Source organism: Heptranchias perlo, chromosome 7 (genome assembly GCF_035084215.1).
Source record: "Heptranchias perlo isolate sHepPer1 chromosome 7, sHepPer1.hap1, whole genome shotgun sequence".
Classification (NCBI taxonomy): Eukaryota; Metazoa; Chordata; class Chondrichthyes; order Hexanchiformes; family Hexanchidae; genus Heptranchias; species Heptranchias perlo.
This window is the reverse complement of record NC_090331.1, coordinates 62,520,421-62,547,579: the sequence shown is the minus strand read 5'-3', so window position 1 is coordinate 62,547,579 and position 27,159 is coordinate 62,520,421. Positions and strand designations below refer to the sequence as shown.

Genomic DNA, 27,159 nt, shown 5'->3' with positions numbered 1-27,159 from the left:
GTAAAAGAAAAGATAAGATGCAGCTTTAAAGAATTACAAGTTACAGTTGCAGGATGGTCTCTGGTAATAAATTAATCTGAACTTCTTCAAAGCACTTTGTGCTATTGTGATTGATTCCTCCCCCACACCTTAAGATTTTGACAAGCAAGAAGTAATTAACCCTCACTTCTGCATTGCTGAAGTTAAGTATTTGGACTGTACTAGTTTTTTTTAGAAGTTGGTCTGACACCTTTGGAGCTTCCAGCATTTCAATCTGATGGAGTCACAGCTTTCTGAAAGTGGAAAGAGCAGTTACTGTATAAACAGTTTTATTGTCTCTTGATAAAAACAATGATTTTTGTGAAGTTCAAAGGGAGACAGCCCCTTTCTTCAGGGGTGCATGGTGAGGACCCTGTGATTAAATCAGGCTAGGCGGCGCCCTCTCAAGACATCAACATAAGAGTGTGACCATGGATAGGATCGCCAAGTTCTGCCCTATCAATCGGCCACGATAATAAATGCCCACACAAGTTCAGTCCTTAGATTAAGGGTCTTGAAATGGGGGATAAGGTGATGGTGAAACTGAACAATGTCATGGAAAAGTGGGTAAAGAAATTTGAACGTCCCTTCTCCATAATAAACATATTGAGTAATTCAGACTGATAAAAAGGATAGGTGGGTACTTATTAACTAGATAAAGAAGTGGCGGGAACAGTATACCAAAACGATATAAGCCATTGTCCCTATAATTCTTTTATGGCTTATGGACAATGACTAAGTGCAAGTTGAGGATGACGAGGCCGCCTCCATCGACTCCAGAAGGACATTCCCAGGCTTTGGGCCTTTAATAACATGGGACAAGAAGTAGAAGTTCGAACATTCTGAACCCTCTTCACCTGAGGGAATAAATGAAATCAAAAACGCAAAACACAGGGAGAAGGGTTTGGAGTTGGAAATTCCAAAGTTAGCCATCCTATGTGTGGGAGAGACAGGGTTAATTCCAGATAGGCTGCGAGCTCCAGAAGGAAAGAGAGAGATAGGACAGGGAAGCTAGGCAATATCTCTCAAGCTGTGTTTTTCTGGATTTGTTTTGGGTAAAGAGATTATTCCTTTGGGAAAAAGATGGTGAATTGACAAATTAACCCCTTGGGCCCTCAAGATGAGCCACACTGCATTTTCTGTGTTTCTTTTAAAATAGGGGACCATGGTTTTTGGGACCGCATGAGCGTCGACAGTGCAGGATTACCAAGAGTAGTTCTTTGACATAAAAGAGGCTTTATAAAGTTATGGAGCACCTTTGCTGGAGGAATGTTGATGCAGGAAAAGCGGTGTTAAGAATTCAAGACCTTACCTGCAGACATCGGCAGATATCAAATGTCACAGCATGGTGACGATTCAGACTAAAACTTAAGACTTGGATTTCGATAATTCAAAATTACATAGAGAAGGAAAAGCAATCATCAGCCTTCATCCAAGCTGCTTTTCTTCTTTTGAAAACATTTTGATTTGTTTTGCTTTAACCCATTTATTGTCTTTCAAGATAGAATGCTTGATGGGGGAGAAATGGGAGTTACATCCAAAACTAATTACAAGCATTTCTGTCTCTACTGTAAAACCACAAAGCCCGGATATAATTTGTTTCTGAAATTGGAATTGATAAGAAAAATTGATATAAGTAGCTGTTCAATTTGAATTGAAATTCAATGCTGTAGCTAAGGGGATAATCAAATTATATTTTAAAATAAAATGAGTCCAGTCTAAATGGTTCCTATCCAATACTGTGTAACGAGGAAGAATTTTTTTGGGAGGGAAATAAAATTTTACATTGACAAGTCCTGTCAGACCAACAATACTGCTCTCGAATTGGGATAATTTTGAAATGATGGAATGCACACAGGCACAATGTAACGGGATATTTTGGGAAATGAAAAGTGGTTCAAGAAGAATTTAAGTAAAATAAATAAAAAATGTATTGGGATATTTACCCGACTGTAAATATCGTATTGGACAGTAAAGTTCCTCCAGGCTCATGATTGGTAATTAATGGGATGGGTAAAATTGGATGAGAGGAAGTGATTGAGGATTAAAGTATAGAAACAGGGAAATTACACCACCAAATGGGAATTTCTCTAAAGTCATTGACCGGGGCATGATTTAATAAAGATATCAATCTGGTATAAATGTACAATCTAGGGAAGGTCAGGAAAGTGTAGCTGAGAATAGTAAATTGATAGCTTTCTCTGAGAGATATTTGTGTCCTTGCCTATACTGAACAATGAGAAAGACTGTATTTGATAGCCTGACCACTACCCAGACATGGGACCATACAGACACCACCACCCCCATCCGATCTTTTTGATAAGATAACCTGAAAGCCCAAGAATAGCTACAGTGGACATGAAAGATATAAATGGATGTTGCCATCGTCGGAAACGGAGACCAGGATGAAGAACATGATTACAAAGGCCTACGGCCTGGTGAACTATTGGAACCACTCTTGAAACAGACCAGTTGCTCTTACAGGATTGAATCTTACTGGACATATGACGTATGCCATGGAAAACACGTTTCACATTTGGAAATACCATAAGGAAAGTTAATATCCAAGAATGTTATCTATGCTGTGTTGCATGTGAGGCAACTAGTATGCAGAAATAAATGAAGAAGATTCACTTGAAAATCATGGACCTATCAGTAGACCCAACAGTACTTTATTTTCTGAATATTCTGATTGAGTTTAAGAATGAGAGTGACATTTTCAAATGTTTTATTATTCAGATTTTAAATATTTAAGTCAACTGCTGTCTCAAATTCAAGAAAACTAAATACATCCCAGTGCTAATTAACATTAAAGAAACTACTTAACCCTATAATAAAAACAGTGGCTAATAAAAAGAATATCTGGGAGCACTTGCTGTTATAGTGGGCTAGATACTAACTTTTCATCTCTGGCTGTGGGTTCAAATGCAACCCACAATGATAGGAAGTAAGTATCTTCTGTCTGCTACTGGTAAGGCTGCTAAGTAAAGTCTTAGTTCAGTACCTAGTGGGCATGTAATCGGGCTAAATTCAGTATTAAACTGGTGATCCTTCGCCAGTGTGTATTAAGATAGGGAGCATCCAAACCGCAGCCAAACGGGGTGATATCTGGCCTACAAGCACGGACAATTTGGCTTATGAAGTCAAGGCAACTCAGTCCTATTTGTGCTTTTACTTCTTATTTGCTGATTTGTCCCATTTGAATTTTGTGGGCCTGGAACTGTAGAAAGGCCTGTTGTTACTGCTATTGCCTGTTTGATGGATGCATCCTAAATCAGAATATTTGTTAATTGATGGGAAAATTCACTTAAACAGTATCTGACCTCCAAGACTCCATGGTATGCACCAAAGTGGTCACAAAGAGAAAAAGCTTAGGCATTTGTGTGGTAGAGGTTGAGGTGCATAGTTGGGACAGAATAGCCTGAGATTTATTTTGGGTATAACTGTGCTATGGCTAACCTGGAATGCTGATACCAGGTGCACCATCACCAACATTCCTTACCTTGATGAAGATCTACTGAGAGTATCACATGTTTCTCTTTAGGATATGGTGCTGGTAGTTGTGTTAGTTACCACTCAATAATACATTCTTGCAATGAAATATAAAGACTAAACTCTACTATCCCAGGGGATATTTCCATTTTTGTTGATTCGCAAGATTTCAGAATTAGCAGTAGTTTTATCACAAATTTATTCCTTTCACTGATCTTTGTGTTATTGTCTAATTTTATCCTGGGTAAATAATCACATTTAAAGCAAATTATTTCACTTTGGTATCTCTATAATGTACTGCTATGAACTACAGTGGAGACAGATGTAAAGAGTGATGTGTATGTTGATAAAATTAAACATCTTACCGGTTCACCAGGGTTGCCATTTTGACCAGGAGGACCTGAACCACCAGACAAGCCCTAATGTACAAGAGAGGGAAGATTGTTAAATCCACACATTCATGCAAACTAATCATAAAATAAATGTTGCTTATAAGTCCTAATGTAATCCTTTTTATCCTGACTTAACTATTCCTGGTGCATGTAAGATAAAAAGAAAGACTTGCATTTACATAGTGCCTTTCATGACTTCAGGACATCCCAAAGTGTTTTTCAGCCAATTAAGTACTTTTGAAATGTAGTCACTGTTATAACGCGATAGCCAATTTATGCACAGCAAGGTCCCACAAACAGCACTGAAAAATGACCAGATCATTTTCTGGTCATAAATGGGATAATGTTGACCAGGACACAAGGAGAACACCCCTGCTCTTCTTCGAATCGTGCTGTGGGATCTTTTACATTCACCTGAGAGGGCAGACGAAGCCTCGATTTAATGTCTCACACGAAAGACAGCACCTCCAACAGTGCAGCAATCCCTCAGTACTGCAAACCTAGATTATGTGCTCTAGTCTCTGGAGTGAGTCTTGAAGCCACAACTTTCTGACTCAGAGGTGAGAGTGCTACCACTGAGCAGGTAAATCTAGTTACATATAACTTTTTGAACCCTAATCTACAGTGTAACAGGACTCCATTGTATTTTAAAATGTATTCTATTAGCGTCTTTCATTGTGAAAGTAAATATTTACAGTTTTATTTATGACTCTAATTGGAACAGATTAGCATGAAATACTATTACTTAAGACCAAATAACATTTCTGTCCTGTCATCTTTCTATTCAAATGTCCTATGTCAATAGTGCCCATGAGGTTTTCAGTGTTAATCTGCTGATGCCCATCCAGTCATGTTTTTTAATAGGATTTTCCCATCATCAGGACAGACTCCAACCCTAACACCAATGCACTGTAGTTCCATGCTCTGGCCACCGGGTAGCACTGCAGAGTCTCTGGCCATTGAGTAGCTCAGCTTTGTCATGGAATCATAAGAACATAAGAAATAGGAGCAGGAGTAGGCCATCCGGCCCCTTGAGCCTGCTCCGCCATTCAATCAGATCATGGCTGATCTTCTACTTCAATGCCATTTTCCTGCACCATCCCCATTATCCCTTGATGCCTTTAATATCTAGAATTCTATTGATCTCTGTTTTGAATGTACTCAATGACTGAGCCTCCACAGCTCTCTCGGGTAGAGAATTCCAAAGATTCACCACCCTCTGAGTGAAGAAATTTCTCTTCATCTCAGTCCTAAATGGCCTACCCTTTATTCTAAGACTGTGACTGCTGGTTCTAGATTCCCCAGCCAGGGGAAACATCCTCCTTGCATCTACCCTGTCGAGCCCTGTAAGAATTTTGTATGTTTCAATGAGATCACCTCTCATTAATAAAATTGCAAATGTCAATTAAAAATGGATCCCTTTGCTTTTATTGCACATAGATTTCCCTTTGTTTTAAATATCCAAGCATGCATCAATATCTATTTATTGCACAACATAGGAGGGCTTCAAACCTTCTCACAAGGTATATCCTCACAGTAAACTAAATAGATGGTTTATTGTTGAAACTACAATATTTCTTCATAATGCTGCATTAATACAGGCCTAGTCTACTCAATCTTTCCCCATACCACAATCCCGCCATCCCAGGAATCTGTCTGGTGAACCTTCGTTGCACTCCCTCTATGACAAGTATATCCTTTCTTAGGTAAGGAGACCAAAATTGTACACAATATTCCAGGTGCGGTCTCACCAAGGACCTATAGAATTGCAGTAAGACATCTTCACTCCTGTACTCAAATCCTCTTGTAATAAAAGCCAACATATCAATTGCCTTCTTAATGTCCTGCTGCACCTGCATGTTAGCTTTCAGTGACTCATGTACTCAGGTCCCTTTGAACATCAACATTTCCCAATATCTTACCATTTAGGAAATACTCTGCATTTCTGTTTTTCCTACCAAAATGGATAACTTCACATTTTTCCACATTATATTCCATCTGCCATGTTCTTGCCCACTCACTTAGCCTGTCTATATCCCCTTGCAGCCTCTTTGCAACCTCCTCACAACTCACATTCCCACCCAGATTTGTGTTATCAGCAAACTTGGAAATATTACATTTGGTCCCCTCATCCAACTCACTGATGTAGATTGTGAATAGCTGGGGCCCAAGCAACGATCCCTGCGGTACCCCACTAGTCACAGTCTGCCAACCTGAAAAAGACCCGTTTATTCCTATTCTCTGTTTTCTGTCTGTTAACCAATTCTCAATCCATGCCAGTATATTACCCCCAATTCCATGTGCTCTAACTTTGTTCACCAACCTCCTGTGTGGGACCTTATTGAAAGCCTTCTGAAAATCTAAATACACCACATCCAATGGTTCCCCCTTATCTATTCTACTAGTTACGTCCTCAAAGAACTCCAATAGGTTTGTCAAACATGATTTCCCTTTCATAAATCCATGTTGACTCTGCCAAGCCCTATTATTATTTTTTAAGTGTCCTGTTATCACATCCTTCATAATAGATTCTAGCATTTTCCCTACTACTAACAGGTCTATAGTTCCCTGTTTTCTCTCTCCCTCCTTTCATAAATAGTGGGGTTACATTTGCTACCCTCTAATCTGCAGGAACCATTCCGGAATCTATAGAATTTTGGAAGATGATAACCAATGCATCCACTATATCTATAGCCACCTTTTTCAAAACCCTGGGATGTAGATCATCAGGTACTTGGGATTTATCGACTTTCAGTCTCATTAATTTCTCTAGTTCTATTTTTTTTACTAATACTAATTTCCTTCAGTTCCTCATTCTCGCCAGACCCTTGGTTCTCTAGTATTTCTAGGAGGTTTTTTGTGTCTTCTTCCGTGAAGACAGACACAAAGGGCTCGAATTTAGCAGGCCTGCGGGTTCCCAGCGGGTGGTCCTCCGGGAGCGTGGTCAACACGCTCAGCGAAATTAGTGGGTTGCCCACGCGATCGTAGCAGGCAACCCACTAATAGGAATCAATTACCTGCTCCTCCGGGGTCCACGGCGCTGGCCTGCGCGTCGGTCGGGCTGCGCATGCGCATTACGATCTGTCAGCTGGAGGCTCTCTAGTTAAAGGGGCAGTCCTCCACTGACAGATGCTGCAACCAATGGAACAAATTGCAGCATGGAGCAGCCCAGGGGGAAGGCTGCTCCCAGTTTAATGATGCCTCATCCCAGGTATCATCAGATGGGGTGAGGAGGAGGGGGAGGACACAGATCTTCCCCCCGGCGGGCGGGAGGAAGCGGCCTGCCTCTGCCACCAAGAAGGCCTGGCTCGAGGTGGCAGAGGGGGTCACCTGCGCCACCAACATATGGCCCACCTGCATACAGTGCAGGAGGCGCTGCAATGACCGCAGTAGGTCAGCCGCAGTGAGAACATGAAGTCTTTCCCCTACACTCCGTCTGCCACAACACTGCCCCCACCCCACATCTCCTTCGGCACCGCCAACACTATTCTGTCACATCACCCTTCATACCCACTCAAACCCCATCCTCATCTTACCTCCACCTACTCACCTCGCCAGTACTCATCCTGCCACTAACACGCAACCCAATCCTCATACAATCTCATTGCTCCATCCCATACTCACCCTCCCGTGAATCTCCCTCACGGCCAGCCTCACTCAACCTGCCACCACCTGTGCTGCAGCCACAGGGCATGCATCACATATGTGCAGTAGGCAGCGTAAGGCAAACGTATCGTCAGCATGAAGGGGGTGCACAAGGGTGTCTGAGGGTTTGTCATGGGTGTTACCCATATTGAATTTCAGAGCAACAAACAGCACACATTATATTGACACCACCACTGCCATGTCTCCGCGAATCCTGTCCGTTGTGTCCAATAATGGCCGCTCCTGGGTATCACTATGAGGACCCACCACTGATGCCACCCATCGTGTTACTGCAGAGTAGGTGCAGGTGTATTTGCAGGGCTCGTCCGCGCAGACGACTGAGAGACATCGGCGGTGTAGCCGGCTGCACCCTGGAAGGATGCGGAGGAGAAGGTGTGGAGGGCAGTGGTGACTTTGACAGCGACAGGTAAGCAGATGGTGCTGGGGCCAGCCAGGAGCAGCTCGGCATGAAAGAGGCTGCAGATCTCCACGACTACATGTCGAGCGAATCTGCGCCTCCCTGTGCACTGCTGCTCGGAGAGGTCCGGGGAGCTGCGCCTCGGTCTGTGGACCCTGTGGCGAGGGTAGTGCCCTCTGCGATGCGTCTCTCTCTGCGGTAGCCCTCCCTCCTGCTGTGCAGGTGGGCGTGCAACCACACCGTGTTGGGGGGATCCACGTCTCTGCGGCGGACGGCGTGGACTGCGAGGCTGCTGGGGCTGGTCATGCTCTTCGTCCTCCGAGGGTGTCCACACACCACCCATCTGGCAGGTGTTGGTCTGAGGAGTTGTGCAGGGTAGGTGGGTGGTTCCTCGGACTGGGGCTGCGGTTTCGTGTCGGTCTGTCCTCTGGCTTGGCGGAGGGTGGTGGAGGGCAGGGGTTGCCCTATGTGACGCGGTGGCCTCCTGCGTGGGTGAGGGCTCTCCCCCGTGGAGCGCACCTTGGCACCTGCCACAGGCTGCTGGCTGCAACACGCCTGGTTGAGGAGGGACTGTTTCCCCCAGCGTGGGAAACTCACTGCCTTGAACCTAAAATCCCACACTTCCTCTTTTGACAGCTGCTTCAGCTCATTAACTGACCACAACGAGCAAGTTAAGTACTCTCAAGTGGAACCCCGCTGGCTTTAATTGCCTGCGGGATTCCCACCAGCGGGGCTTGCGCGCGCAGCCCCGCACGTCAGCGCGGTACCCGGAAGTGGCCGGGATTTCGTCACGATCCGGTCACGTGACCGGATATCGGGATTTTCGGGGCCACCCCGCTGGGAACCCGCCGGAAACCCGACGCCAAAATCGAGCCCAAAGTATTTGTTTACTTTCTCTGCCATTGTCTTATTCCCCATTATAAATTCTCCCATCTCTGTCTGGAAGGGACCCACATTTGCCTTCGCCAGTCTTTTCCTTTTTACATACCTATAAAAGCTCTTACAGTCCATTTTTATGTTCCTCGCTAGTTTACTCTCATATTCTATTTTCCCTTTCTTTATCAATTTCTTGGTCCTCCTTTGCTGAATTCTAAAATGCTCCCAATCCTCAGACTTACTGTTTTTTCTGGCAACTTTATATGCCTCTTTCTTTGATTTAATACTATCTTTAATTTCTCTTGTTAGCCACAGTTGGACCACTTCTCCTGTTAGGTTTTTGTGCCTTAAAGGAATATATATTTGTTGCAAATTATGTATTAATTCTTTAAATGCTAGCCATTGCCTGTCTAGCGTCATACCTTTTAATGTAGTTCTCAATCAACCATAGCCAACTTGTGCCTCATACCTTCATAGTTTCCTTTGTTTAGATTTAAGACCCTAGTTTCGGATTGAACTACATCACTTTCAAACTTAATGAAGAATTCTATCATATTATGGTCACTCTTCCCTAAGGGCTGCTTTACAACAAGATTGTTAATTAACCCTTTCTCATTGCACAATACTAGATATAAAATCATAGAATCATAGAATGGTTACAGCACAGAAGGAGGCCATTTGGCCCATCGAGCCCATGCCAATTCTCTGCAAGAGCAATCCAGCTAGCTCCACTCCTCCGCCATTTCCCCATAACCCTGCAAATTTTTTCCCTTCAAGTATTTATCCAATTCCCTTTTGAAAGCCACGATTGAATCTCCCTCCACCACCCTTTCAGGCAATGAATTCCAGATCATAACTGCAAGCTGCGTAAAAATGTTTTTCATCATGACGCTTTTGGTTCTTTTGCCAATCACCTTAAATCTGTGTCCTCTGGTTCTCGACCCTTCTGCCAATGGGAACAGTTTATCTCTATCTACTCTGTCTAGACCCCTCGTGATTTTGAACACGTCTATCAAATCTCCACTCAACCTTCTCTGCCCTAAGGAGAACAACCCCGGCTTCTCCAGCCTATCCACGTAACGGAAGTCCCCCATCCCTGAAACCATTCTAGTAAATCTTTTCTGCACGCTCTCTAAGGCCTTCACATCTTTGCTAAGGCCTTCACATCTGGACACAATACTCTAGTTGTGGACGAACCAGTGTTTTATAAAGGTTCATCATAACTTCCTCGCTATTGTACTCTATGCCTCTATTTATAAAGCCCAGGATCATGTATGCTTTTTTAACTGCTTTCTCAATCTGCCCTGCCACCTTTAACGACCTGTGCACATATACCCCAGGTTTCTCTGTTCCTGCACCCCCTTTAGAATTGCACCCTTTAGTTTTTATTGACTCTCCTCATTCTTCCTACTAAAATGTATCACTTTGCACTTCTCTATGTTAAATTTCATCTGCCACGTGTCCGCCCATTCCACCAGCTTGTCTATGTCCTATTGAAGTCTATCACTATCCTCCTCACTGTTGACTACATTTTCGAGTTTAGTGTCATCTGCAAATTTTGAAGTTGTGCCTTGTATACCCAAGTCGAAGTCATTAATATATATCAAAAAAGCAGCCGTCCTAGTACCGACCCCTGGGGAACCCCACTGTATACCTTCCTCCAGTCCAAAGAACAACCGTTCACCACTACTCTCTGTTTCCTGTCACTTAGCCAATTTTGTATCCATGCTGCCACTGCCCCCTTTATTCTATGGGCTTCAACTTTGCTGACAGCCTATGTGTGGCACTTTATCAAACACCTTTTGAAAGTCCATATACTATCCTCCTCACTGTTGACTACATTTTCGAGTTTAGTGTCATCTGCAAACTGTCTCAGTACAAGGTCCTTTGCTTTTTGTGGTATATATCAGTGATTTAGACTTAAAAATAGGGGGCATAATTAAGAAGTTTGCAGATGATACTAAAATTTACTGTGTGGTTGATAGTGAGGAGGAAAGCTGTAGACTGCAGGAAGATATCAATGGACTGGCCAGGTGGGCAGAAAGGTGGCAAATGGAATTCAATTCGGAGAAGTGTGAGGTAATGCATTTGGGGAGGGCAAACAAGGCAAGGGAATACACAATAAATGGGAGGATACTGAGGGGTGTAGAGGAACAGAGGAGCTTGGAGTGCATGTCCACAGATCTCTGAAGGTAACAGGACAGGTAGGTAAGGTGGTTAAGACGGCATACGGGATACTTGCCTTCATTAGCCGAGGTATAGAATATAAGAGCATGAGGTTATGCTAGAACTGTATTAAACACTGGTTAGGTCACAGCTAGAGTACTGCGTACAGTTCTGGTCACCACATTACAGGAAAGATGTGATTGCACGAGAGAGGGTACAGAGGAGATTTACGAGGATGTTGCCAGGACAGGAGAATTTTAGCTATGAGGAAAGATTGGATAGGCTGGGGTTGTTTTCTTTGGAACAGAGGAGGCTGAGGGGAGATATAATTGAGGTGTATAAAATTATGAGGGGCCTAGATAGAGTGGATAGGAAGGACCTATTTCCCTTAGCAGAGGCATCAATAACCAAGGGGGATAGTTTTAAAGTGTTTGGTAGAAGGATTAAAGGGGAGCTGAGGAAAAATGTTTTCACCCAGAGGGTGGTGGAGGTCTGGAACTCGCTACCTGAAAGGATGGTGGAGGCAGAAACCCTCATTGCAGTTAAAAGGTGCTTGTTTGTGCACTTGAAGTGCCGTAACCAACAAGGTTACGGACCAAGAGCTGAAATGTGAATTGGGCTGGATAGCTCTTTTTTGGCCAGCACAGACACGATGGGCTGAATGGCCTCCTTCTGTGCAATAAATTTCTATAATTCTATGAACTGCATTGCACTCATCAGCCCTCTCTGTTGCCTCATCAAATAACTCAATCAAGTTAGTTAAACACGATTTGCCTTTAACAAATCCATGCTGGCTTTCCTTAATTAATCCACACTTGTCCAAGTGACTGTTAATTTTGTCCCAGATTATCATTTCTAAAAGCTTCCCCACTGACGAGGTTAAATTGACTGGCCTGTAGTTGCCGAGTTTATCCTTACATCCTTTTTTGAACAAGGGTGTAACATTTGCTTCATTGTCTTCCTTCCCTGACATCATTTTTGATCTTTTTTTAAAGTGCTCAAATTTTTTAAGTCTTAATTTTTTTTTAAAAAAAGGTGTTGTCTGGTACTCATTGGTTACCAAGCCCCTCTCGGTTCACAGTACTGTAAACCTATTCCCCATCCCTTGGTGCTTACCAGCTTCTAACAATGTTCTACCCTTCCTGCCCCACGGCTGCCACTCTTGCAGCCTCCTCAGTATTGGTATGCTCAGACGCTTCTGGAGCCTGTTCACACTCTGTAACCAAAATCAAATATGTTTACATTGGAAGCCCAATAAAAATTATTTATTTTTACATCCGGGGCCTGACGTTATTAATTTATTTTTTAAATTGTGACGCATATTTAGTATTTATTTTAGGTTGGAGACAAAAAATTCTTCTTTATTTATTTTTAAATTGGAGGGCTATTCTCATTGGAACATAGGAAGATAGGAACAGGAGTAGGCCATTTAGCCCTTTGAGCCTGTTCCGCCATTCAATGAGATCATGGCTGATCTGTGACCTAACACCATATACCCGCCTTATCCCCATGTCCCTTAATACCTTTGGTTAACAAAAATCTCTCAATCTCAGATTTAAAATTAACAATTGAGCTAGCATCAACCACCGTTTACAGGGAGTTCCAAGCTTCTACCACCCTTTAAGGACATAAGAACGTAAGAAATAGGAGCAGGAGTAGACCATACAGCTCCTAGGGCCTGCTCCGCATTCAATAAGATCATGGCTGATCCTCGATCTCAACTCCACTTTCCCCCCTGATCCCCATATACCTTGATTCACCTAGAGTCCAAAAATCTATTGATCTCAATGACTGAGCATCTAGAGCCCTCTGGGGTGGAGAATTCCAAAGATTCACAACCCTCTGAGTGAAGAAATTTCTCCTCATCTCAGTCCTAAATGGCCGACCCCTTATCCTGAGATCATGTCCCCAAGTTTTAGATTTTCCAGCCAGACGAAACAGCCTCTCCGTATTTACCCTGTCAAGCCCTCTCAGAATCTTAAATTTTTCAATGAGATCACCTCTCATTCTTCTAAACTCCAGAGAGTATAGGCCCATTCTACTCAATCCCTCCTCATAGGACAACCCTCACGTGTAGGACAACTCTTTGCATGTAAAAGAGTTTCCTAACTTCACTCCTGAGAAACTTTGCTCTAATTTTTAGGCCAAATCCCCTATTCCTAGAGTCCCCAACCAATGGAAATAATTTCTCCCTATCTACCCTATCAATTCCCCTGAATATATTGAAAACTTTGATCAAATCACCCCTTAATCTTTTAAATTCCAGGGAATACAACCCTAGTTTGTGTAATCTCTCCTCGTAATTTAACCCTTGGAGTCTAGTTATCATTCTAGTAAATCTACGCTGCACTCTCTCCAAGGCCAATATATCCTCCCTAAGGTGTGGTGTCCAGAACTGAATACAGTACTCCAGGTGTGGTCTAACCAGGCATTTGTATAACTGGAGCAGAATGTCTACCCTCTAGATGTAAAGGCCAGCATTCCATTAGCCTTTTTGATTATTTTCTGTACCTGTCCATGACATTTTAATGGTCTATGTACATGGATCCCTAAGTCTCTTTGGAACTCCACTGTTTTGAGCTTTTCACCATTTAGAAAGTGCTCTGATCTATCCTTTTTGGTCTAAAGTGGATGACCTCACACTTGCCTACTTTAAAATCCATTTGCAACAGTTTTGCCCATTCACTTAATCTATTAATATCTCACTGTAATTTTATGCTTCTATCTACACTGCTTACAATGCTGTCTATCTTTGTGTCATTGGCAAACTTGGATATGTGGATCTCCATCCCATCATCTAAGTCGTTAATACAGTGAATAGTTGAGGCCCCAACACAGATCCCTGTGGGACACCACTAGTCACATCCTGCCAATTTGAGTACCTATTATCCCTACTCTCTGTCTCAGCTATTCTCAGCTGCTGTCCTCTCCTCTCCCACTTCCTTCCCTTCCCTCTTGATCTCCTCTTCCCCACCCCTTCCCCTCTGCTTCCCCTTCCTTTGTTCTCCCCTCTTTACTCCTCCTCCCACTGTCTCCCTGTTACCGATCTCACCCTCCCAATCCCATATGTTCCCCTCCTCTCCTGGAGCTTCTAATCCTACTGTTCCTTCCCCTTCCCACCTGCCCTATAACCCTGCTCTAACCCTGCTCTATCTTCTTTCCCCTGCTCTTCATTCCCCCTCACCCCCAAACTATAACTGCACTCTACTTTCCCCTTTCTGCCTTTCTCAACTGACCTCACACCCCTCTCTACCTTCCCCTCCCCAACCTTACTCTACTTTGCCCCACTGGCTTCCTTCCCTAGTCCAGATCCAATAATCTCCCATCCTCTAACTCCGCTTCAGCTGTTCAGTGCACTTAATCTGGAGTCCCCGTGTGTAACACCATAGGAGTATTGAGTAGTACACCTTAAATCTAGATCGCACACTCCAGTTATTGCATGTTATATCTTAAAAAAGCTTGTGAACACATTGAAGGTTAAAATAACATTTGTTATACCCACAAAATAACTGAATCAACTATTAATGCACCAAACTAGTTATACCTGAAGACCAGGAAATCCTTGAGGACCTGGCTCTCCTCTTTCACCAGATGGACCCTGAGAAAAGACACATCACATAACACCATACATTAAGGAAAAGAACCATGTAAATACATTAGTTTAAATCAAACTGATAAGCTTACAGGAACCACTATTCATTTAGAGACACAAGTTTTTATTTATGATTCAGCTCCTGGTCAGTCACTAATAATATGCATTTCATAATTGAGAATCGCTGTTCTATATAAGCTAATCGTAGAACTAAAGTGGAATTCTCCATAAGGTTAAGAGTATAAAATGAAAGAAAACACAGTTGCAGGATTTTCTTTGGGGTTTATCTGATCAGCTGCTATGACTGCCGTGGAGACTGGCGGAAATCCAGGATAGAGCGTAAACAGTGGCCAATCGCGAGAACCCCCGAGGAGATTCCAAGTGAATGTATTCTTTTCAATAATTTCTTGGGTCCACGTAAAACATAATGGGGATGAAATTGGACTGTGCAGAAAACAGGTGTAGTGAGGTCCATTACAGGGACCAACGTTCGAATAACGTTCGAAACACGTCTGATACATATAGGTTTGGGTACTGTAGAGGCGTCCCTAGCGGCCGACTAAAACATGCGTTGGGCCCCTTGAATATGTTACTAATGGGCCTAACCGCCTGTTTAAGGACCAAACCAGAAATTGGGTTACCTTGAATGCAGGCGTCAAGCCATGCTGCGTTCAGGATTACCTGGAATACATGCAGCCTAACCAGAGGTTCTTAAAGGGACCACTGGAGGCCTCCACTTCCCTGAATGTGGAGCCAGGAGGAGCACAGCTGCTCGTCTGAGCACCACATTAAAACTGCAGGCAGCTTCCAGCCATCTCTCGCCCCGCCCACCCCGCCACTTCTGGCCTCATCGTAGGTCTTCAGCCAGCTGATGCTGCTGCCCCTCCCACGGCCGGCGAGCTGCCTCTGGGGTCGCAACTGCAAGATCTTGCAAGCGCAGCTCGCCGGTAATAAACAAATGAGGCCGGCAGACCAAATTGGCGTGGTCCTGCTGCCGGCCTCTTTAGATGCGTGCAGAGTGCCCTGCAACCAGATCATGCCACAGTTTGAGCGCGATCCAATTTCTGGGCAAGCATTCAAAAACACAGCTACTGGTATGGTAGTGTAGAGATTATGGTACTGGACTAATAATCCAGGAGTTGGCAGCTCAAATCCCACTATGGCAATTTGTAAAATCTAATTCACTAAATCAAGTAATTTTTGGGCTGGCACCAGATAAAAACTGACCATGAAGGCTGCTGGATTGTTGTAAAAACCTAACTGGTTCATCACGGCCCTTACGAGGTCTTGCCTACACGTGACTCCACTCCCGTACTATATGGTTGACTCTTAATGCACTCTGAGGTGGCCTAGCAATCTAATCAGTGGTTAAAAATAATCACTACACCATCACCCTATCAGGGCAACTAGAGATGGGCAATAAATGTAGCTTTGCCAGTGTTGCCAATATTGCCGAGAAAAAAAGCTTTCCAGCAGGTTCAAAATGTAAGCACCAATAACCATTGTTTATGGAAATAAAAGTTTAAGGAACAGCTTCAAAAAAACTGCTTCTTAAAATATACTTCAGATATAGAGAAGCCATAATTGTTTTAAAACACTTTTCAAACAGTTTGAAATAAAAATCATACTTACAGCTTTGCCCGGCTCACCTTGATGGCCACTCTCCCCAGCTTTTCCAGGTAAACCCTGTCAAAATTTGAAATATTACTAAACAATTGCATGTTTAGTATTTGGTAAATTGTCTCTTTCATTAGGATTATGAATAAAATATTTACAGACCTGTCGACCAGGACCACCCAGAGGACCCCTCTCGCCATTCTTACCAGATTGTCCCTTGTGGACGGAAAAAAAAATTGCATTTAAGTATTGCTTGAATCATTGATAATAATTTGCAACAATTTCCTGAATATTTTATGTTGAGAGCCCCGTTCACGTGTTTTTGCTCTGCTTCTCGGATGGCTAATTTTTAATATTAGGAGAGACAATCATAGAATCTTACAACACAGGAGGTGGCCATTCGGCCCATCGTGCCTGTGCCCGCTTTTTGAAAAAGCTATTCAATTGGTCCCACTCCCCTGCTCTTTCCCCAAGTGGCAATCTCCACTTTGTACCAACATTAAAAGATTCCATATTAAATTTGAAAAGGCTCCATAAGGCCCAATAGACTGCTTGAAGACTTTTTAAAATTTGTCTTTGTACTGGAATAGAGTTCCACCAACTAGAAATGTTCACACGTCAATTGGCTTCAGTCAGATTGCTGGCCTGATTCCAAAGTTATGTTGTTACTTTCACATGAAGATGTCATAAATGTAACAAAGCATGGAACCCAGCAAGAATAATAGCAATGTACATGTATTAAGGGTAAATTGCACTCACATCATTGCCCCTTGGACCAGGGAAACCCATAACACCTGGTGAACCTCTTTGTCCGGGTGAACCAGGTGGACCTGAAGGACCCCGATCTCCAGAAAGACCCTGGTGATAAAAATGAGATGATCTGATAAAGAATGAACCTCATCCCCACACACACACACACACACACATAAACCTATGTAACTGGGGGGGGGGAAATCTCTCTATACAAACAGACAAAACAGAGATCAAGGTGGCAATTTCCAAATAAATACTAATAATTATTACTGTGCATGACAATCCAATAGAGATGAGTACCATTTACACATCATAATAACTGTTAAACATTACAAAACCTGAAAACAACCTGAAATGTATGTTTGGAATCTTGACAATTGCCAGATAACTTGGATTTAAAATGTATCAGCTTTTACATTTACCACCAGAACCCCTCCCATTTTCCACCTCGGAATTTGAGACATGTTTGCAGCACTTAAATCTTCCTGTTGCAACGTACAGAGGCTACACGTTACCTGTGATCCAGGTTTACCACCAGGACCAGGGTTTCCAGGGCTTCCTTTAAGTCCCTAAAACAAAGAAACGTAATTGGAAATTAAAAGGCTAAAATACATTGTTACTAAAATTAATTTTCCAACCATTTTTTCCTATTATCACTTTAAAGAAATTATATTTTTCTTACTCTTTGACCAAGGATACCAGGATCTCCAGGACGACCTGATTCACCGTTGGCACCTCTAGGTCCAGGGTGACCAGATGGGCCAGGTTCTCCTGAAGGACCCTATTATCATGAAGTTAATATATAATTAGGTATTTGGAAACCATCAGCCAGTCAAAAATGAGGGGAAAAGTATCAAAATTTAGTAAAGCTGAATTTATTCAAGAAAGGAAGTGATCTTCTGACCTTTTCACCAGGTAGACCACTTCCACCTGGGGCTCCTCGCATTCCAGGGTTACCCTAGAAACAGGAACAGAATATCAGATTACCAGTATTATTGAATTATGCAAAACCGTTGACTTTTAAAGTAACTTAAGTCTACACATTGATGTTGCTGAACTAGAAGGATCCACAAAGCAGATTATTAGCTATGAATAATTACTTGTACTAACATTACGATTTGGGACAATACAAAGTATTTGGTATGATACCAAACCAATACATACCCCTGAAAGTCAAAGGCTCCACTTGTGTAGTTAAGCAACCATGGACAACAAGTAAGGTAAGAGATAGAATCAAGCTGAAAGGAAAAGTGGAAACCCGGCAGACTGGAAGAGCTATAAAAAGCAACAAAGGGATACAAAGAAAGTAATAAGAGGTGCAAAAAAATTGAAAATGAAAAAAAACTTGCAAGAGAAATCAAAACTAACAGCAAAATGTTTTATAGATATATTAGGAAAAAGAGAGTGGTAAAGGGGAGTGTGACCCCATTGAAGATGGTTACAGGTGAGACTGTAATGGATAATAAGGACATGGCAGACTTGTTAAATGAATATTTCGTATCCATTTTCACAGTGGAGGAAGAGGACAAAATACCAACGGTACAAGGCAACATAACAAGAAGCCAAGAGGAGGAACTTAGTGGATTTAATATAATCAAAAATGTGGTAATAGAAAAAATAATAGAACTTAAGGTAGACAAATCTCCAGGACCTGATGGTTTCCAATTCAGGGTATTAAACGATCTAGGTGAGGAAATTGCAAATGCATTAGTTATAATTTTTCAAAGTTCTCTAGATTCAGGAATTGTGTCTTTGGATTGGGAAATTACAAATGTCACTCCATTATTTAAGAAAGGAGGGAGAGAGAAATCAGATAATTATGACCTGTCAGTTTATCACTAATTATGGAGAAGTTACTGGAATGTATCAGCAGGGACAGAATGACTGAGCACTTACAGAATGTATTGGCTGATCAAAGGGAATCAGCATGGATTGATGATGGGTAGGTCATGTCTGACTAATTGCGTTAAATTTTTTAATGTGGACACTAACATGGTGGATAGGGAAGTGCCTATGGAAGTTACAGAAGGCATTTGATAAGCTTCTGCACAAGAGATTATTAACAAAAATGAAAGCACATGCAATTGGAGGTAACCTTGTAACATGGAATTGGTTGAGAGACAGAAGACAGGGACAAAGGAAACATTCTCTGATTAGCGGAATGTGAAATTGGTGATCTCCAGGGATCTGCACTGGGGTCTCAGCTTTTCACCATATATATTAATAACTGAATGAAATAATAGAGAGCTATATATTCAAGTTTGCAGATGACACAATGTTGGGAGGCACAGTAAATTGTAAAGATATGTGCATAAAATTACAAAGGGACATGGACAGATTAAGTGAGTGGGAAAAACTATGGCAGATGAAATTCAATGTGGGGAAGTGTGAGGCCATCCACTTTGGATCTGAGAACGACAAATTAGAATATGTTCTTAACGGTGAGAGATTAGGGGCTGTGGAGGAGCAAAGGGATTTAGGGCCATATATACAAATCACTAAAAGCTAGAGCACAGGTTAAAAAAGAGTAACCAAAAAGGCTAATGGGATGTTGGTCTTTATCTCAAGAGGATTCGAATTCAAAAGTGAGGAAGTGATGCTTCAGTTGTACAGAGCCTTTGTCAGACCCCATCTGGAGTATTGTGTACAGTTTTGGGCACTAAGGCCTACATTTTTTACTCAGAGCTAGGAAGACAGCCGGGGGTGGTGGGGAGGGGTGGGGAGGGTGGTGGAATTTCTGACGGGAAACCCAAAAGTACAGGTTTCCCGGATGTCCTTACGATTTTGACGTAAGGATATCTTTTATTTTTTTTTGTCGGTTTCCCGCCGACAGGCCAGCCTGATTGACAGATCAGCCTGTCAGTCGGACGGGAGAAAAGGAAGGAAGTGAATGTGAGAAGGTAAGCCTTAGATGAGGGGAGGGGGTCGGTCATGAGATGGATGGGCCGGAGGTGGGGGGGGGTGCGGGGGTCATCGGGGGGTCAGGAATCGTTGAAGATCGTGCAAGGAGGGATCGCTGCAGGTAGGCTTGTTGGGCCTACAAATAGCCTGCTGCCCTGGGCCCACAAGTTGTGCTATAAAGGCCTGCAGTTTCAGGCATTCTCGCCTCCTCTCACGTGGCATGAAGTAGAAGGCCCAGGAATCCCGGCCCCCAGAGGTTAGAAACAAAAAATCTGTAAAATTAGAGGCCCACAGCTTCCTTGAAAGCTTTTAGTGACCCACCCACCTCCTAAGAGCGGGCTGGTCCCCACCCTTCATCGCGCCTCCGTTAAAACCAGAAATGGGCGGGTTGGAGGCGGGTTGGGGGCGGGTTTTAGATTTTTAAAATTTTAACTGCCCCCCCCCACCCCACCCCCAACCTGCCCGTTTTTCCAAGTTAAAATTAAAATTTAGGCCTAAATCTCAGAAAATCCCTTGAAGTGGGTATACAGCAGATTCACCAGAATGATACCGGGGCTTACAGAGTTAAATTATGAGGACAGGTTGCATAAACTTGTCTTTTATCCCCTTGAGTTTAGAAGGTTGAGGAGCAATCTAATTGAGATCTTTAAAATGATAAAGGGATTTGATAGTGTAAATACAGAGAAACTATTTCCTCTGGTGGAGGAATCCAGAACAAGAGGGCATAATAAAATTAGAGCTAGGCCATTTAAGAATGAAATCAGGGAGCACTTTTACACTCAAAGGGTAGTGGAAATTTGGAACTCTCTCCCCCAAAAGACTGTGGATACTGGGTCAATTGAAATGTTCAAAACTGAGATCGATAGATTTTTATTAGGTAAGGGTATCAAGGGATATGGAGCAAAGGCGGGTAAATGGAGTTGGGGTACAGATCAGCCATTATCTAACAGAATGACAGAACAGGCTCGAAGGACTGACTGGCCTATTCCTATTCCTATGTTCCTAGCACTGAAAACAGCATCAGTACGCTCTGGGTCATGTGAAGTTTAAAAGTACATTGACTCCACAGAAAAGTGTTTGCAAATCCTCTTCTTAGTTAAAGAGTGTCTAAATGCGCAATCTTCTTGGATATCCTTTCCACTGTGAGCTGGCAGTTTGTGGTGTCGATGGTAGTCATGATGTGGAGATGCCGGTGATGGACTGGGGTTGACAATTGTAAACAATTTTACAACACCAAGTTATAGTCCAGCAATTTTATTTTAAATTCACAAGCTTTCGGAGGCTACCTCCTTCCTCAGGTGAACGATGTCCTTCCACATCGTTCACCTGAGGAAGGAGGTAGCCTCCGAAAGCTTGTGAATTTAAAATAAAATTGCTGGACTATAACTTGGTGTTGTAAAATTGTTTACAATAGTTAAAGAGTGAAAGGGAAAAGAACAGAATATCAAAGATGTTATGTACAGAGACACAGTGCTATGTCTATGTTGTGGTGTCATTCATTTTTAATCAAATGAAAAATCATTAGAAAACATTTTCACTGAAACAGCACCTCAAATTTCATTTTTGCTGTATTAATATTTAAATATGCGCTCTTCACTAATAGAATGCTACTTTAGTGTAGAATTCTGTTGATCACACAATGAAGAACATAGCATAAACCTAAAAACAGGCCAACACCATGAATACATTAGCTTATATTTTCCAATCACAATTATTTTAACATCAGCGTTAACTCATTTAAGTGGATTAATGCTGATGTTAACATATTGCTGATTGTAAAAACTTGGAGCCCGATGTTAGCAGGGCTGCGAGTTCTCGGCGGGGGGGCTATTGGGCGCGTGGGTAACGCGCCCGGTGAAATTAGTCAGCTTCCCGCACGCTTGTAGGATCCAATCCACTAATTGGATCCACTTACCTTCTCCTCCGGGTTCCCCACCGCTGATCTGCGCGTCGGGCGGGCTGCGCATGCGCAGTAAGATCTGTCAGCTGGAGGCGCTCTATTTAAAGGGGCAGTCCTCCACTGACAGATGCTGCAAGAAATAGCAAAAATTACAGCATGGAGCAGCCCAGGGGGAAGGCTGCTCCCAGTTTAATGATGCCTCACTCCAGGTATCAATACATGGGGTGAGGAGGAGGGGGAGGACAGAGATCTTCCTCCCGGCGGGCGGGAGGAAGCGGCCTGCCTCTGCCACCAGGAAGGCCTGGCTCGAGGTGGCAGAGGAGGTCACCTGCACCACCAACATATCGCCCACCTGCATACAGTGCAGGAGGCGCTGCAATGACCTCAGTAGGTCAGCCAAAGTGAGTACACGTAGTCTTTCCCCTACACTCCGTCTGCCACATCACTGCCCCCACCCCACATCTCCTTCAGCACTGCCAACACTACTCTGTCACGTCACCCCTCATACCCACTCAAACCTCATCCTCATCTTACCTGCACCTATTCACCTCGCCAGTACTCATCCCGCCACTACCACTCAACCCAATCCTCATACAATCTCATGGCTCTATCTCATACTCACCCTCTCGTGCATCTCTTTCACAGTCAGCCTCACTCAACCTGCCACTACCTGTGCTGCAGCCACAGGGCATGCATCACATATGTGCAGTAGGAAGCGTAAGGCAAACGTATCGTGAGCATGAAGGGGATGCACAAGGGTGTTTGAGGGTTTGTCATGGGTGTTACTTATATTGAATTTCTGACCAACTCACATTACATATTATATTGGCACCACTACTGCCATGTCTTCGCGAATCTTGTCTGGTTTGTGCAATAATGCCCTCTCCTGAGGATCACAATGAAGACCCACAACTGATGTCACCCATTGTGTCACTGCAGAGTGGGTGTAGGTGTATTTGCAGGGCTCTTTTGCGCAGACGACTGAGACACATCGGCGATGTCCCCGGTTGCACCCTGGAAGGATGCGGAGGAGTTGTTGAGGGCAGTGGTAACTTTGACAGTGACAGGTAATAAGATGGTGCTCGGGCCAGTCGGGAGCAGCTCGGCATGAAGGAGGCTGCAGATGTCCACGACGACATGTCGAGTGACTCTGAGCCTCCGTGTGCACTGCTGCTCGGAGAGGTCCAGGAAGCTGAGCCTCGGTCTGTGGACCCTGTGGCGAGGGTAGTGCCTTCTGTGACGCATCTCTCTCTGTGGTAGCCCTCCCTCCTGCTGTACAGGTGGATATGTCACAGCACTGTGTTGTGGAGCTCCACGTGTCAGAGGTGGACGGCGTGGATGGCGAGGCTGGTGATGCTGTTCGCCCCCCGAGGAGGTCATGACTGCAGCTACGGCGGCCCCCATCCGGAAGATGTACATCTGAGGGGGTCCGCAAGGTAGGTACATGTCTCCGGACCCCGGGGTAAGTGTGCAGGTTGTTTTATTTTGACTGTCAGGAGGAGGGTGGTGGAGGCCAAACTTTGTCCCAAGTGACAGAGTGGCCTCCTGCAATGGGTGAGGGTCTCCCCCCACCCCCCGACCTGTCAAATGGACCTTTGCAGCTGCCACAGGCTGACAGCTGCAACACGTCCATTTGACCTGGAAGTGTTTCCCCCAGTGTGGGAAACGGTCCCAGTTTGCTCTAAAATCCCACATAATCCCTTAATCAGGTCAGTTAATGACCTGAAATACCTAAATAAATACTTTCAAGTGGAACCCCGCTGGCTTTAATTGCCTGCGGGATTCCCACCAGTGGGGGCTGTGCGCGCACGCCGGCGTGTCATCGGGGAACCCGGAAGTGCGCGGGTTCGGGGCGGGCTCCGGTACCGCGCCGGGATTCTCCGATTTTTGGAGCCCCCCCGCGGGAAACGCACCCGATAGCGGGTGCTAAAATGACGCCCTTGGTGATTTTTCTTAATCTATATTGAGATTTAAAAGATTAAATCAATTCTCAGAAATGTTTCCCATGGATTGTCCTGGATTTTTGCAAAAACTATAAATGTTATTGGACATATTCCTTTATCTAACACTACCAGTGAACCAGTCTTATATCCCTGCCTCCGTCCCACTCCATCCTCAAGACTGTTTCCCCACTGGGAGAGCAGGCTCATAGACTTACCCTTTATAAGAAATGAGGACCGGCAATACCAACATATTTACTAATGTACAGCAGCTATTCTATTCTGCAATGCTGCCTATTTTTTTTTGAGTGTAGGTATTCACATAGGAAGCTCCAATTTTATTTATGCTACTTAATGATCTATACTTATTTATCAACTGTTATAAATTTTCCATGAATTGTTATTGTTTATTTTTTCACTATATGATAAAGGTTCTGTCTTACTCTCTCGCCAGGTGGACCATTTGAACCAGCTGGTCCTGCTTCACCAGGTGCACCTCTTTTGCCTTCCTCTCCAGCAGGGCCTGGGAGACCTAAACCTCCAGGTGTACCCTAGCAAGAAGATAAAGATATATGTTTGAAGTGTGAATTAGATCTTGGCAATTTAGTATATCTTTTTTTATATAGATTCATAGAAAATGAATTCATTTTACTCTAAAGTCTTTCAGCATATGTAAGAATAGGTATTGGATCTTCTTCCTTTGCAATGTAACCGCAACTGATAGTTGTGTTAATATGCATGAGGATATATGACCCTTGACTTCCACCACCCCCCAAACAAAAGGAAAAACAGGTTGTTAGATTTGAAGACAGCATATCGGTTTTTTTATAAGAACATTTTTCTGGTTTGGAAGATGTTAGACTAATAAAAAGGCAAGTATTTCATAATTACAATTTCTACAACAATAATTTGCATTTATATAGCAACTTTAACATAGTAAAACGTCTCAAGGCACTTCACAGAAGCGTTATCAAACAAAATTTGACGCTGAGCCACATAAGGAGATATTAGAACAGCTGACAAGGTAGGTTATAAGGGGCGTCTTAAAGGTGGAGAGAGAGGTAGAGAGGTGGAGAGGTTTACGGAGGGAATTCCAGAGCTTAGGGCCTAAGCAGCTGAAGGCACGGCCGCCAATGGTGGAGCGATTAAAATTGGGGATGCTCAAGAGGCAAGAATTGGAGGAATGCAGAGATCTTGGAGGGTTGTAGGGCTGGAGGAGGTTACAGAGATAGGGAGGGATGAAGCCATGGAGGGATTTGAAAACAAGGATGAGAATTTTAAAATCGAGGCATTCCCGGACCGGAAGCCAATGTAGGTCAGCGAGCACAGAGGTGATGGGTAAACAGAACTTGGTGCGAGTTAGTATACAGGCAGCAGAGTTCTGGATGAGCTCGAGTTTATGGAGGGGGGAAGATGGGAGCCCAGCCAGGAGAGCACTTGAATAGTTGTATCTAGAAGTAACAAAGGCATAGATGAGGGTTTCAGCAGCAGATGAGCTGAGGCAGGAGCAGAGACAGGCGATTTTACAGAGGTGGAAGTAGGGGTCCTGGTGATGGAGCGGATATGTAGTCGGAAGCTCATCTCAGGGTCAAATAGGGCGTCACGGTTGCAAACGGTCTGGTTCAGCCTCAGATAGTGGCCAGGGAGAGGAATGGAGTCTGTAGCTCAGAAACAGAGTTTGTGGCAGGGACCGAAGACAATGGCTTCGGTCTTCCCAATATTTAGTTGGAGGAAATTTTTGTTCATCCAATACTGGATGTCCGACAAGCAGTGTGACAAATGAGAGACAGTGGAGGAGTCGAGAGAGGTTGTGGTGAGGTAGAGCTGGGTTAGATTTGCCAACTAACTGCATTATTCTATTAAGATTTGCACAAACAGTAAAGTTAACCTAAACCATTATTTAAATATCTTAGTAAAAATAACATAATTCAAGATTTTGGACATTTAATTTATTTTCCTACTTCAAACTAAAAGGTACAAAGCGATAAGACTTACAGATTCACCCTTAACACCAGGTTCACCGTTTGGTCCTGATTTTCCAGATTCACCCTAAGAAAGTGAAGTTCTTCTTGTTAGAAAAAATATTGACGATGCCAGCAATCACATTTTTTTTAGCTTGGAGGATAACTAGGTAAAAGAATTATATATGAATAATGAATTTGTTTGGTATTTTGTAAGAGAAGAACATGTTTAAAGCTAACCTCTACAAGAGTGATGCCTGAGAAAAGTGTAAAGGTCAACTTTGCAATGAGAGTAAAAGATGAGGACCGTACAAAATAATTTCTTAATAAAACACCTTGAACTGAACTAGAAATCTAAACCTTAGTGGTTTAAAAAATGGTGCAAAATAGATACAACTGCACAGAGATTGAGCTTCAGATTTTTCTAAATTCTTCCAATTAGTATTTCTCGATGTATATTCCAAGCAAAATAAGAAGACAATCACAATCTACATCAGCAATGTTGGGTCAGGTCATTCAGTAAGTTTAATGCAGGCAGATTATAATAAACTACACAGATCCACACAAGAGTAGGTCTTCTTAAACCTGGAATTTCCTCTGAGAACATTCAAATGCTCACCCCTTCAATGTTATTCCAGCTGTTAAAGGTCCAGAAGGATCTGAACCTTGAACTCACCATTAGAACAGCAATTATTACAGCAGCGCTCAAAGTTAATGCAGTTCTGTCAAAAAGATTATGCCATGGTGTAAAAATCACTAACTATGGATAAGTCTGTCAATCCACTAAATCATCTTTTTTAACCAAAACAATTATGGCTGTAAGCAGAACAGCTGAAGTACGCTCATGAACCTAACCAACATAAGAATTCCTGAGAATCTGTTGTTCGTTGGTTGGTTATTCAGGGCCTCTTCCGGTATAACTGCACCACAACTGCCAACCATGTATCCTCTATACATAAATACTGCACTGATCTAGAGAGTGACTATGAATGTTAATTAACAACAAATCAATGTGTAGCCATTTGCTGCTCATTTTAAAAACTTATGGTTTGTATGAAAGCATATGGGAGATTTTACTTTTTTCCATTTCAATTATATTTTTCTTCCCTATATTCTGTACCAAATATTATTTGTTGTCTCAGAGAACTGCGGCTGGGTGACCAGCTCTGGGTTTTGCTGCTGTGTAACCAGCTGCTGGAAGATGGCTGAAAGCGGTCAAGTGTGACTTGCCCTTCCATCTCCCTTCCTGCCCTTTAGCAAAACATCTGGCTTCTAATCTGGTAGCATGGCTAAGAACAGGAACTTGCCTTGTGGGGAATCGTAGATGAATCTATGTTGCACTAGTCCATCAGGCTGGGTCACAAAGATATTGTAAAGCAAGAATCAGAGATTACATTTTTAAAAAACACTGTAGAATTTTTATAAAGAAATGTAAGAATATACAGGACCTGAAAAGACCATTATGGTTCATCTGGCCAGTTACAACGT

At 43.2% G+C, this 27,159-nt stretch overlaps 1 protein-coding gene across 2 annotated transcripts in view; it reads right to left on the bottom strand.

Moving 5' to 3' along the window:
* Positions 1 to 27,159, bottom strand: part of LOC137323781 (collagen alpha-1(III) chain-like) — a 147,941-nt gene that overhangs the window by 59,576 nt on the left and 61,206 nt on the right. For both annotated transcript variants that reach the window (XR_010963444.1, XM_067987704.1), the window contains exons 19-28: positions 25,706 to 25,759; positions 24,154 to 24,261; positions 17,874 to 17,927; positions 17,652 to 17,750; positions 17,485 to 17,538; positions 16,976 to 17,074; positions 16,379 to 16,432; positions 16,232 to 16,285; positions 14,552 to 14,605; positions 3,876 to 3,929 (exon numbers count right to left, since the gene is read on the bottom strand). Coding sequence is in view for 1 of the 2 variants with exons in the window: in XM_067987704.1 (XP_067843805.1) it covers positions 3,876 to 3,929; positions 14,552 to 14,605; positions 16,232 to 16,285; positions 16,379 to 16,432; positions 16,976 to 17,074; positions 17,485 to 17,538; positions 17,652 to 17,750; positions 17,874 to 17,927; positions 24,154 to 24,261; positions 25,706 to 25,759 (684 nt within the window). In the remaining variant the exon portion in view is untranslated. The remainder of the gene's footprint in view (positions 1 to 3,875; positions 3,930 to 14,551; positions 14,606 to 16,231; positions 16,286 to 16,378; positions 16,433 to 16,975; positions 17,075 to 17,484; positions 17,539 to 17,651; positions 17,751 to 17,873; positions 17,928 to 24,153; positions 24,262 to 25,705; positions 25,760 to 27,159) is intronic.